General features: G+C 40.6%; 1 protein-coding gene and 1 long non-coding RNA gene across 3 annotated transcripts in view; one reads left to right on the top strand and one right to left on the bottom strand.

Moving 5' to 3' along the window:
• LOC113958439 lies at positions 1-1,375 on the bottom strand. Its single transcript, XR_003531520.1, has 3 exons — positions 1,151-1,375; positions 832-1,044; positions 1-152 (listed from the first exon to the last, which is right to left on the bottom strand). It is a non-coding gene; the product is annotated as an uncharacterized LOC113958439 (long non-coding RNA).
• A 271-nt stretch (positions 1,376-1,646) lies between these two features.
• Positions 1,647-11,984, top strand: part of PNPLA8 (patatin like phospholipase domain containing 8) — a 35,609-nt gene continuing 25,271 nt past the window's right edge. The window contains exons 1-6 of one of the 2 annotated variants that reach the window (XM_027657958.1): positions 1,647-1,769; positions 2,747-3,959; positions 4,895-5,044; positions 6,268-6,419; positions 7,077-7,171; positions 10,477-10,648. In XM_027657958.1, the coding sequence (XP_027513759.1) occupies positions 2,838-3,959; positions 4,895-5,044; positions 6,268-6,419; positions 7,077-7,171; positions 10,477-10,648 (1,691 nt within the window). In that variant the 5' untranslated portion in view covers positions 1,647-1,769; positions 2,747-2,837. The remainder of the gene's footprint in view (positions 1,770-2,746; positions 3,960-4,894; positions 5,045-6,267; positions 6,420-7,076; positions 7,172-10,476; positions 10,649-11,984) is intronic. The other variant, XM_027657968.1, reaches the window with a different exon arrangement.

The following is an 11,984-nucleotide window of genomic DNA, read 5'->3' as shown; positions in this document are numbered from 1 at the left end:
GTGATCTCTCCTTGTCCTTATCCCAACTCATGAGCCTTTTGTTCTGTTTTCTCTCCCGTGTCCAGCTGAGGAAGGAAGTAACAGTGCAGCTTCAGTGAGCATCTGGCATCTAGCCAGGGATGTCCTGCAGTGGGAGATGTGTAGAGTTTAACCTGTTCAATTTATAAAAAAATACATTATATTAATTACAGCATGTAATAAATATAAATTTTCCCGTGGGGAATAAAATGCAAGCTAAGAAAACTAATTTTACTTTTTTATTTGTGAGAAAGAACAGAAGCACAAAACTGATATCTGAAACTGCAAATGGGATGTGACCCTCCTAACACTCAGGGCAAGGATCCTATCACTCCACCCACACACACAGCACATCCATGCTCCCTTGCCATCATCACCCGAAGTTTTTGCAACTTCACTAAAATTGTGTTTCAGACAGCCTGTGCAGACAGGAAGCTCATGGTTTTGCTGCTGCTTTGAAGCCTAGCTGTAAAAGAGCAAGGTGCCCACTAAGCCTATGAAAGCATGAAAACCACTCTGTCATCCTTGCCCAAGAGTTAAGTAGGAAACGCCACAAAATATTCCCACAGCACCTGCACCAAGTGGCCACAGAGGTTGGGTAGGGGCTCTTCTCCTTCTCCCAGCCCCTCACTCCCAGCGCCTCTGGCAGGGGACAGCACCGAGATCCCAACACCACCAGCAGCATGGGACACAATGAGCTCCACTGTGCCCAACCAGAAAGCCAAACAAATCCTGGGCTGCATCAAAAGCAGTGGGGCCAGCAGGTCGAGGAAGGGGATTCTGCCCCTTTACTCTGCTCTTGTGAGACCCCACCTGGAGTGCTGCATCCAGCTCTGGGGTCCCCAATACAAGAAGGACATAGAACTGCTGGACCAAGTCTAGAGGAGGGCCACAAAATTCATAAGAGGACTGGAACATCTCCCCTATGAAGACAGGCTGAGACAGTTGGGGCTGTTCATCCTGCAGAATAGGTTGTGTGGAGACCTCATAGCAGCTTCCAGTACCTGAAAGGGGCCTAAGGGGAAGCTGAAGAGGGACACTTCGTCAGGAACTGTAGTATTAGGACAAGCAATAGTGGGTACAAATTGAAAGAGGGGAAATCGAGGTTAGATATTAGCAATAAATTCTTTACTGCGAGGGTGGTGAGGCACTGGAACAGGTTGCCCAGGGAGATTGTGGATTCCTCAACCCTTGCAGTGTTCAAAGCCAGGTGGAACGGGTCTTCGAACAAGCTGTTCTAGTGAGAGGGAGGCTGGGACCGGATGATCCTTTTGGTCGGTTCCAAGCCCCTCCCATTCCGTGATTTCGTCACGGTCACGGGGCGGTGCCCCCCCGCGTGCTGTCCCGCACGTCGCCGCCCGCCACGCCCGTCCCCGCCGGCGCGCACGCGCAGCAGCCCCGCCCCGCCGCGGCCGTGATCTCGCGTCACCGCCCCGCCCCCCGCGGCGGCCCGTGAGGCGGTGGCGCGCGCCCCAGCTGTTTCCGGCACCCGAGGCGGCGCAGGCGCAGTGGTGCGGTCTCGCGCGGCTAGTGTTGTCGTTCCCGGTTCGGCCGCTCGCGCCCGCTCCGCCCGGGCGGTGCCGCTCGTGAGGGCGCGGCCCCGGACCGCGATCGGGCCCTGACCGGGCTCGGCTGTGGCGGCCGGGGCAGAGGGGGGAGGCGGAAGCCGCTGCCCGGCAGGTACCGCCGCCGGGAAGGGCCGTGTCGCGTCGCCACCGGGTCATGCGGGGAACGGAGGCGGGGGGAACACGGTGAGCGCGTGCCGGGCATACGTGACGCGGGGTGGGCCGGGGACAGCGGGGACGGGACGGGACGGGACGCGGTGCTTGTTTACTCGGCCGCTCTCGGCAGCGATTCTGCGAAATGGCGCAAGGCAAGAACAGCGCCCGCTCCCCCCCCCGGGACAGGAGGAGCCCCTGTGCCTTTATAACCCGGCCCGTCGGCGGGGCCCGCAGCCCGGAGCGTGGCGCGGACCCAGCGGGACAGGCACAGCTCAGGCAGAGGAGACTGTAAGTAACTACGTCGCAGAGGCGGTGTCACCTCTGCTGTCACTGTGGCGTCGGCCTGCGCAGAAGTTGGCCTGCATGCCTACCTGGCGGCCGTCCTCGGCACTTGTCACGGGGGCTAGAGAAGCCTGGACTTGCCATTTGGGCAGGTAATGGATTTGTACCTGCAGTGTCAGCGCAGCTCTGGTGTGGTGTGTAAAACGCTGCTCCGCCCGTCGCATCTTTCTTTGTAGAGCAAGGGTTATGTACTGCCCTTGGCTCTTGGGATAGACATGTCCCATGGAACTTTGCTCAAAGAATTGGCATCCCTCCTCCCCTGTGAGGAATTCTGCAAAGGGGTTGTAATATAATGACATTTGAAATGTGATTTCTGCACAAGGTAATTTCGTAAAGAAAGACAAATTTCTCTCTATAGGAAAAAACAGCAATCAATTTTCTGTATGTCACTAAATGCTTTTGAGAAGTGTAACATTGCTTAAGATAGGCTTAAACTGGCCTTTAGGGAGTAGCATGTTGAAATGTTGGGGTGGCACTACCAAATGTCCTGAGCAGTAAATATTCCCATGAGCTTATTTGATTTGAATGTTTATCTGTCTTTACAGAAAGCATAAATAAGCTGCATCTGCCTTAAACCACTCTGTGATTTTTAGTTTACTTGTTACTGTATATGGGTCTCCATTGTTGATTTTTTGTTGGGTTTTGTTTTTTTTTTTCTTTTTCAGATAACACTACAATATGAGACTTATTTATTGAAATATATTTTCTGGAATGAAGTAGAAAGCAACATAGAAAAGGTGTAATTATTTATAAGTAATGACAGTTCAATTATCTTTGGACACATATTTGGTCTTTTTTATTAACCCAAAAAATCTTTGGTGGAAACAAAGAAACAAATATCTGTGTTTGCATAGACCTAAAGTCTGCTGGAGGATAAATCATGCCACACACCTGAGAGTTTTGCATACAAGCGAGCCTCGATGTAAATGGGCCAGAAGCAGAACATTTTGGTATAGCAAATATATTTACAGTCATGAGTTTTTATACTGTAGAATTTCTAAACTTCTAACTTCTTCTTCCAAAGGACTTACAAAGGTGAGCATTCGCATGTCACGAATTAAGAATACCATAGAATCTGTTTCAAAGGCTGTGTCTGGCACTCACAGTGAACTGGTGTCACGAATAGCTCGATTAAAGTCGCACTCAGGTACTTTGGGAAAAGCAAATAAAAGTAGTGCAGGTGTAAATAACATCAATGCAAATCTAGGCAATGATAAAAAAGTCACAGATGCCAGAACTCAGGAGGATTGCAACGGAGGCCCAGCTGCAAAGAAATCCACTTGTGCAAGTGAAAACTTGGAATCTGTGTTAGTAAGTTCAAGTGGTACTTGTCAAGATTCTCCAGAAGTTTCAGCATCTACTAAAAACCACCTTTTTCATATAAGCTACTTTTCTACAAATTTTGGAGAGACTTACAACTTCATAGCTGATCATATCAACTCTTACTTCAGTAATTCTGTTATGGAACAAGAGAAAAAAAGGAATGCTTCATTACAGGACTCCAAAAGTGAAGAGAGGAATAAGCTTGATTCATCAGAAAATACTGTAACGAGTGAAAAAAAGACAGTGGATTCAGCAGCTACTTTAGCTCCTGAAGCAGAGACTCTGGGTGCTGAAAAGACAAATACTGCCCTTCCAGTTTCCACTAAAAAAAGTATTGCAAACTTTCTTTCGTATCCCAGTAACAGTGTACAAGCTTTTGTAGACAGCTATATTGGGGGGCTGGTTCCCAAGTTAAGATCCGAATCAAAAGTTGTTTCACCAGAAAAGAGTAAACAGCCAGAACAAGAAGTGTCTGAGAAGACTGATGACGACAAATCAAAAGAGGCCAAGACTGCAGAAGAGAGGGAAAAGCATCTGTCTCTTCAGAGAGAAAAGGCAAGTCTTTGTTTAGTGTTAATTATTTATGTATTATTTCTATGTATATTTTATACAAGTGTACATATACACACTACACTAGTGTATATACCTATATGGAACCATACCTATACATACATGCTTATGTAAATAAGTATATACCTCTGTCTGTACTTACATATGTACACATACTTTTATTCAGATGCATACCTACATGTAAGTACATAATGTGGTGTCCCTGTCCATGGCAGGGAGGTTGGAACTAGAGGGTGTTTAAGGCCCCTTCCAACCCAAACTGTTCTGTGATTTATTCTATGTACTTTGATAAATAAGTATATATGTAAAACTGTATAAATTTTCATATATATGCCTACTATATATAAACTTACAAATACATATATGTACTTAAAAATAGGTATATATACTGTATACATGTATAAAAATAAGTATATACTTTTTATAGAAGTACACATATGTATATGTAAGTTTATATATAAAGCATGTATATATATATAAATATACACACGTTTGTGTGTGTGTGTGTGTGTTATATACATATACTTAGTTCATGTATATGTAGAGAGACTCCATAAATACAGACAGATCTAATTGTGGGGGGTTTTATAGTTATAGTAATTTCACAGTTCATGGTTTGTTTATGGTTCATATACCATGATTTCAGAGTTGCCCTGAAAATACACCTGAGTACACATGCTGACACAGGTTTGTTTGGTGTATTCTTGCTGTGAGCTGACTTTATTTAGTTTTCTAATTAAGAATCAAAAGGTTGTCTGTTTCCAGTTTAAGTAATGCTTACTTGGAACGTGTAGCAGATCTCTAGTACAACATCCTGTTCATTCCTTCTGAGAAATCTTAAAATAACACACTGGAATTGGTGTTGACAAATCTGACACATTTCTTAGAATAGTTTTATATTATCTGTTTATCTTTTTTAGATTATTGCAAGAGTGAGTATTGATAACAGGACTCGAGCTTTAGTTCAAGCCCTACGAAGATCCACTAATCGGAGAGTCTGTATCAGCAGGGTTGAAGAACTGACCTATCATCTTCTAGAATTTCCAGAGAGCAGAGGAGTTGCAATTAAGGTGCAAATAGTCCTTATGCTTGGATAAAAATTAAATATCTGACAGATGATTGATATAGAATAACATAAAACCTCGTTATTTGCTTCTGTGGACTAGTCTTATTTGTAAAGATTACAACTTGAGTGTCTCTTTTTGTAACTCTTTAGCTGGTTCAAGCAGATTCGTGTGCAAACTATCAGCAGTTTAGCTAAAGGCTCCTAAGATTGCAATGTTTAATTTAGAAGCATACGACATGGTCATGTGGGGAGGTGGTACAGCTTTTTTTTTCAAGTGGTAGGGGAAGGTCGTACGCTGTGTCCTCTGAGGCAGTTGACCAGACAGGAATGTACTGTACAGTTGATCTGCATATGCACAGTGCTTTCTATGCTTGTTTACATGCTTCCTTCGAAGAGAGAAGGCAAGGGTGAAGTATAGCCATCAAATAAGTGCATGTAATCTAGTCCTACTCATTTTCTTCCCTGCAGTGAGAGGACAGGAGGTGGGTGGTAGACTGTTCTAGAAGTACTAGCTCAATCACAACATTTATTAGCCTTGTGCCTTTTTCCACAAGATGTGATAAATGTGTGACATAGGTGGTAGAATTTCTGGAAAAGCAGCCTTTGGGAATGGAGTGCGGGCAGGATGAATCATTTGGGCAGGGTACAGGTCAGGAGTCCACATAAATATATGTGAATTACTTTATTATGAGAGAGTATATCCACTCTTCCCATTTTGATTGTAATGCTCTATATATTTGTGGTAATGTACATTTAAAAAGTACTCCATGTGAGGAAGAATTTTAATATTTGTTATTAGTGTACTTAGAAGGCATTTCTTGTTTTGAAGCAATGTGATACTTTTTAAGCACAATCCGGGCGGGCTTTTACCTATACTTGTTGTGCTACATACTCAAATCTGTATTTGGCTAATGTGACATTAAGCCAATTAAACTTAATTCCTGGTGAATGTAGCTTTTCTAGCTATTCGAAAGATTTGTGTTTCACCTTGACTGCTGAATTTTGATAGGTAGTTACTTTTAGCAATGAGGTGTGTACAACATAATATTGGCATCCTTTATTTCCATTTTTAGAGAGAAAGATGGGTAAATACGGTTTTGAAGAAGTTTTCCTTCAAGTTTAACTAATATTACTTCTATACTTAAATGCCAAGCTAGTAAATTTAAGCATGGATTCTTTTGCTATAAACATATGGTTGGAATGAAATACCTTTGTATTCATCAATAGGAAAAAGTAATCCCATGCCTGCTGCGACTGAGACAGGCTAATGATGAAAGTCTTCAGGCTGCTGTTAGAGAAACTTTAGCTCTAATTGGATATACTGACCCTGTGAAAGGCTGGGGAATTAGAGTCCTCACCATTGATGGAGGAGGAACAAGGTAAAACTTCTGTAGCCTTTTTTTTACTGTAACTAGAAGTGAAATTTCAGTTTCTCTTTGATAAATGTATGCCCAAAGAGGCAATTCATGATTTACATTTGTGTTACACGGGTATTGTTTTTGTATGTATTGGTGCTTGACTGGTGCTCTGTTTGGTGCTTGTTTTGCCATACACAATTATCTTGCTCTATCCCAACTGAGTTAGCACTGTTCCATGCCAGAAACACAAGTCTGTGGTCTGTAATGCATCTCTCCCATTATTTCAGACACATTGAGTTGGGTGCCATACAAACCCCACACAGAAAAATACTGTACTTCAAGGGGCATTATACAGCCCTGTTAAGACCAAACTTAAAGTGCTGTGTGGTGTGGATGCAGCTAAAATCTCTTGAGTCTGCATCCACAGAATGATCATCCCCAAGACTTTACTAAAAACCAATATGGCTGAAGCTGTTGGTGTGTCTGAGTATGTAATTTATATTTAGTATTCATCATTCTATTTTAATTTTGTTCTGCTACACTTTTATTCCCCGAATTATTCAATATTCTTATTGTTGTAGTCACTGAATTATAATTAGCTCTAAGACCACCTTTACTTAATTATGACTATGTAAGATAAAACTGCCATTGCATGTGAAGGGGATTTTTGTGTTTCAGGGGCTTGGTTGCACTTCAGACTCTTCGGAAACTAGAAGAACTAACTGGAAAGCCAGTTTATCAACTTTTTGACTACATCTGTGGTGTAAGCACAGGTAATTATTAAGCCACAATTTGGGATTTTGCTGTGAATATAGTAAAAGAACATCTGAGAATTAAATGTAGGTTTTACAGTTTCTGACTTAGAGGGTAAGCTGGGAAAGCATAGTTGTGATTTCTAAAGTCTGTCTTTTTTCTTCTGTATAAGAACTTTGGGTGGTTTATGATAGTTGTGACTTCAAACTGATTTGTCATTGTTTTCAATTAATGTGAAATCTTCACTTTGCACACAGATACAGTTATCTTAGATATTTATGGGACTTCACAGACAACTAAGGTAATGCCCCTCAGGGACTCATATTGGATCAGTAATGCTTCCCAACTTTGTTACTGACCTGCACAGCAGGACAAAGTGTGCCTGTAGCAAGATCTTGGATGATTTAATTTAGAGGAAGTGGTCAGTAGAGTGGTGCCCCTGTTCAGATTGGCCTGTACAGGCTTGACAGGTTCAGTAAAGCCAAATACAAAGCCCTCCATCTAGAAACCAGCTTTAAAGAAAAAGACCTAGTCTTGATTCTTACAAGCTGGACATGAATCATCAGTGTACCCTTGAGCAAAGAAAGCCAACCGCGCTGGCTTGTGTGGACAAGAACATGCCTACAGATGAAGGGTCTCTGTTTGGCTATGAATGTCTAGTTTGGGGCTTCTCTGTAAACCTTAAATTTGTGGGGTGTGTTCTTGTACATACTGAGTGAGTCTGGCACAGGGTCAAGCAGATAATCAGGGGACTGGATCTCATGACATATAAGAGAGAGAGTGCAAAAACTGGGTTTATTCAGCCTTGAGAAGAACAGGCTAAAGCAAAGCCTTTTTGCTGTTTCAGTTAATGAGAAAATATAAAGAAGATGGAGCTAGAGTCATCTTGAAGGTGCACAGTGATAGGACAAGCTGGAGTATGGGAAGTTATAATTGGGTTGCAGAATCTTGTTTTTCTTGCAGAGATGGTCAGACACTGGAAGGAATTGCCTGCACGGGCTGGGGAATCTCCATCCATGGAGATATTAAAAACTTGGCTTAACAAGTCCGGAGTAACCTATTCTAATTGAACCTGTTTGAACAGAGGCTGGACTAGATGACCTCTACAGGTCTCTCCCAGACTTACTCTTGTGACTCAGTGTTAATTTACTCCTCCCTAGAAAGTAGGAAACTAAAGCATAAGTTTCTCTTTAAGCGATAGTCGTCGTCTTCAGAAATGGTGCTAGACCATTAGCCACACAATGCTGATTTCTAACATGAGGTATATGCTGTTTCCTTTAGAAAATCATTCAACATTATTCAAGGTTTTTTGCACTATACTTATATTCTATACAGTTCAATTCAGAAATTATATTAAACACAGATGACCATGAGGAGAGAAAATGTTTGTGTTTCCAGAGATTTGCTTAATAGACTCAGTAGTAAAGGACAATATTTAGGTCTACCAGACAGAATTTGTTTGTAGGCACAATATAGTTCCCTGTTTTATAGTTTAAGTAATCTTCCAAAGAAATCCTTTGTTAGTTAATTTAGCAGTAAGTGGTTCCTTGGAAGATAGATTCCCTGAAAAATACTTCGCCAATTTCTTCAGTCATTACAAAGACATTTTATCTTGGATAGAGAGGCCTAGTGTTCTTAATTTGATCCCACTACTCTCCCTAGAACTAACTTTAGAACTAATTCTTCCCCAAATTTTTGGGTTTGTAACTGCTAGTAAGTACTTAACATATTCTTTTAAATGTTGTTTATACTATCAAGCTTTGTCTGCAGTAGTCCAGCTCACAATAATAGATGACAAGACGTGGCTGGGAGAGGTTGTGCACATCTGTCAGCACGTACTAGCAGTTCTGTTTGTGTTGACAGTACATATGCCAGTGAATCTGGATGAATTGTGCTTTACAAGAGTGATGTGTTAAATGATAGGAAGGATGCCTCTTGTGCATTGCACTTCTCTTTTCTGCTGCACTTTCTGTATTTCTTAATATCATTTAGCTGTTTTGCCTTTGAGGTTTAGAAATAATCCGTTTGCTGTGAATTCAGCATCACAGAGTCTGTCTTTGTGAAGACAACTTCACTGGGGGTCAGAGCATTTAAATGCAGCAGTCACAGAGAAAGGTCACTGCAATGATGCGGTAATAGGCCCCGAAACCTTGGAAACTGCTCACCAAAATAGCAAGTGCACGATAATGTAGAAGTGATGCTGGAGAGTTTAGAGGAAAACAAGATAGCAGAGGATTTTCAAGACTTGGGAAAATGGTGTTTCTCTGTGCTAGGTGTTAGAATACAGGCATTTGGTGACTTGGCAATTAAGTTTCTCTTGATGAAACTTTGTGTCAAATAGGCCCAAGTTCCCTTAAGTGTTTGTGCTACTTTTTAAGAAACTGAGACCATCAATGCACTGATGCTCGGCTGTCAGGGTGGTGGGGTTTGTGAGAGCGAGAGAGGCTTGGAAGTCATGTTTCCTTTAAAACCATCCATAACTTCCTTCATGTAGTTTGTTCTGCACATGTGTTGTACTCTTACTCTATTTCAAGCATTTGCACCTTTGAGAAATAATTTTATTCAAACCCATTGCATGTTTCTGCAAATTGAAAAAAATCATGTGTCCTAACTATTCCTAACGCTTAATTACATGCTCTCACAGTACTGCACAATTAGATTTAAAGCTTATATGTGTCCCTTTCAGTTTATTATATCTAAGAATTGTGTAATGTGTTGATTGTATTTCTCCACAGTCTTTATTGGTATTCAACAGTCATGCTTTTTGAATGCTGTTGTTTTTTCTCCTGTAAGGGTAGGTCATAATTTTTGTTAGGCATACACTAGATGGCAGCATGTATGAGACTAACTAAATGATTGCAACCAAATGTAATCCTAAGTACTCAAAACTCCCTTATTTTTAAAGAATTTTCTGAGAATTTTTCTCTGCTGACTTAAGAGTTTTCAAAATAGCAAGTAATGCTCCAAATATGTTTCTAATATCACAACATAGATTTCTCTTACTTATTTCTCTTTCCAAGTAAAGCAGTGGATTTAATTTTTCTGCCCTATACTTGTTTGCAGGGATGAAATCTACAAAATGAAATAATGCCACTTTTCAACTTCTCATATTTCTGGTTTTGAAAGTAGACTGTTTCTATCTTATATATGTCCCTTTAAGACATGGTCTGTGATGTCTGAACAGAAATTTACTGATATAAATGTAAATTGGTCTTCCTGTTTCCAGACAGATATTCTGCTAACCTCTGACCTACATTAACTGGTAATACATCTTTGTAATCTCACTTCAGGCTACATTTTATATTGCAAAATATTTGTTTTTCAGGAGCTATATTAGCTTTTATGTTGGGGTTGTTCCATATCCCTCTGGATGATTGTGAAGAACTGTACCACAAATTAGGATCAGATGTTTTTAAGCAGAATGTCATTGTTGGAACAGTCAAAATGGGTTGGAGCCACGCCTTTTATGACAGTGATATATGGGAAAAAATGCTCAAGTAAGTAAATAATGGTCAGGTGAAAAATAATTAATGTAGTATCTGAGTGCATTTGGTTTTGTTATTGCTTCACTGGTAATGAAAATTCTTAAAACAACTAGAAAGGAGTAGCATATACTCTAATTCTTTTGAAATAGCTGCTTTCATATTTACCAAAACACTGAAAGCCTTTAATGTAATGATTTCTGTTTCTGGGGAATAAAGTAAGCTTTAATGCACTGATTTCTGATTATATTCCTGTATGCTTGCCAGCTCTGTTTGATCTGACTCATTACAGATTTGCTACAAAATTTCCTAGCCACCTGCTGTGCCTTTTTTCTTATAGGAGATTGGTGAGAAATGAAATTATGTGCTGTAGTGGGGATTTTTAATGTTGGGGGTTTGCCCGTTGTCCCTTTCTTTGAAAAGGGAAATGAGCTGTAAGGATCACAATGAAAAAAATATCCTCAGTGTCAGAGTTGCCCATTAAATGGTATTTGTTCTTAGAAATGTATACACATGTATTAATGGCTACACAGGAAAAGTCACTGTAAGGAATTATTGTATTATGTGTTTTATTCATCTGTGTCGGTATTGATAGTTCAATTGTTTATAATTTTTAGCAAACTAATATCATAGTCTCCCAATCAACATAAGCTGGCACTACTACTGAAAGAACTGAAACAGTCTTTTCTGAGAGAAAGTGTAAAAAGGTAAAAGGTTCCTTCTGATAAATAATAAGTTCCTTTGGGAACATGATTAGTGTGTTTTATGAGATTGAAAGAGGGTTTTTTCCTTGACTTTTTGTGGGAATACCTATGCTGTTTGAGTTTTAAGCATATCACATCTTTGAAGTGGAGAGAGGGGCTTCGAAGCACCACTTCTCTGTGCTCTTGCATATTTTTAGAAATAAATATGTTTATCAAATTAATATCATGAGCTTTTCTTTTCAGATATCTGGAGGTTTTTTTTTAGCAATGAGATTTTTCTCTGCCTTTGCCCTTTCCCCCCCGCTCAACTAAAAGAAGTCTTGTGAAAATCACAATAACCTCATATGAAAGTATTTTACATGCTTTTAATTAAAATGCTATTTTTTTGGTTTTTTTGCAGCTGTAGCACATTAGGTAAAGAATTGCGGTGCAATAGACAGAAGCCAGGCAATTAATATACTATCCATAGACTGAACTGGAAATTAAATGTGCTGATCAACAAATGACTTCTTGACCTAATTTCGTAATGTTGAAGGGAGATTCTATGCCTACACAACATTTTATTGAAGGGATTCCTGGAGGCTTCCTTGTGGTGTGGGAGCCTGGAACTAAGAAAGGGAATTAAAAGACTGTATAGCACCTCTTTA

Source organism: Corapipo altera, unplaced genomic scaffold (genome assembly GCF_003945725.1).
Source record: "Corapipo altera isolate COAL_440 unplaced genomic scaffold, ASM394572v1 1, whole genome shotgun sequence".
Lineage (NCBI taxonomy): Eukaryota > Metazoa > Chordata > Aves > Passeriformes > Pipridae > Corapipo > Corapipo altera.
The sequence above is the reverse complement of the archived record's forward strand: the minus strand, read 5'-3'. Positions and strand labels throughout refer to the sequence as shown.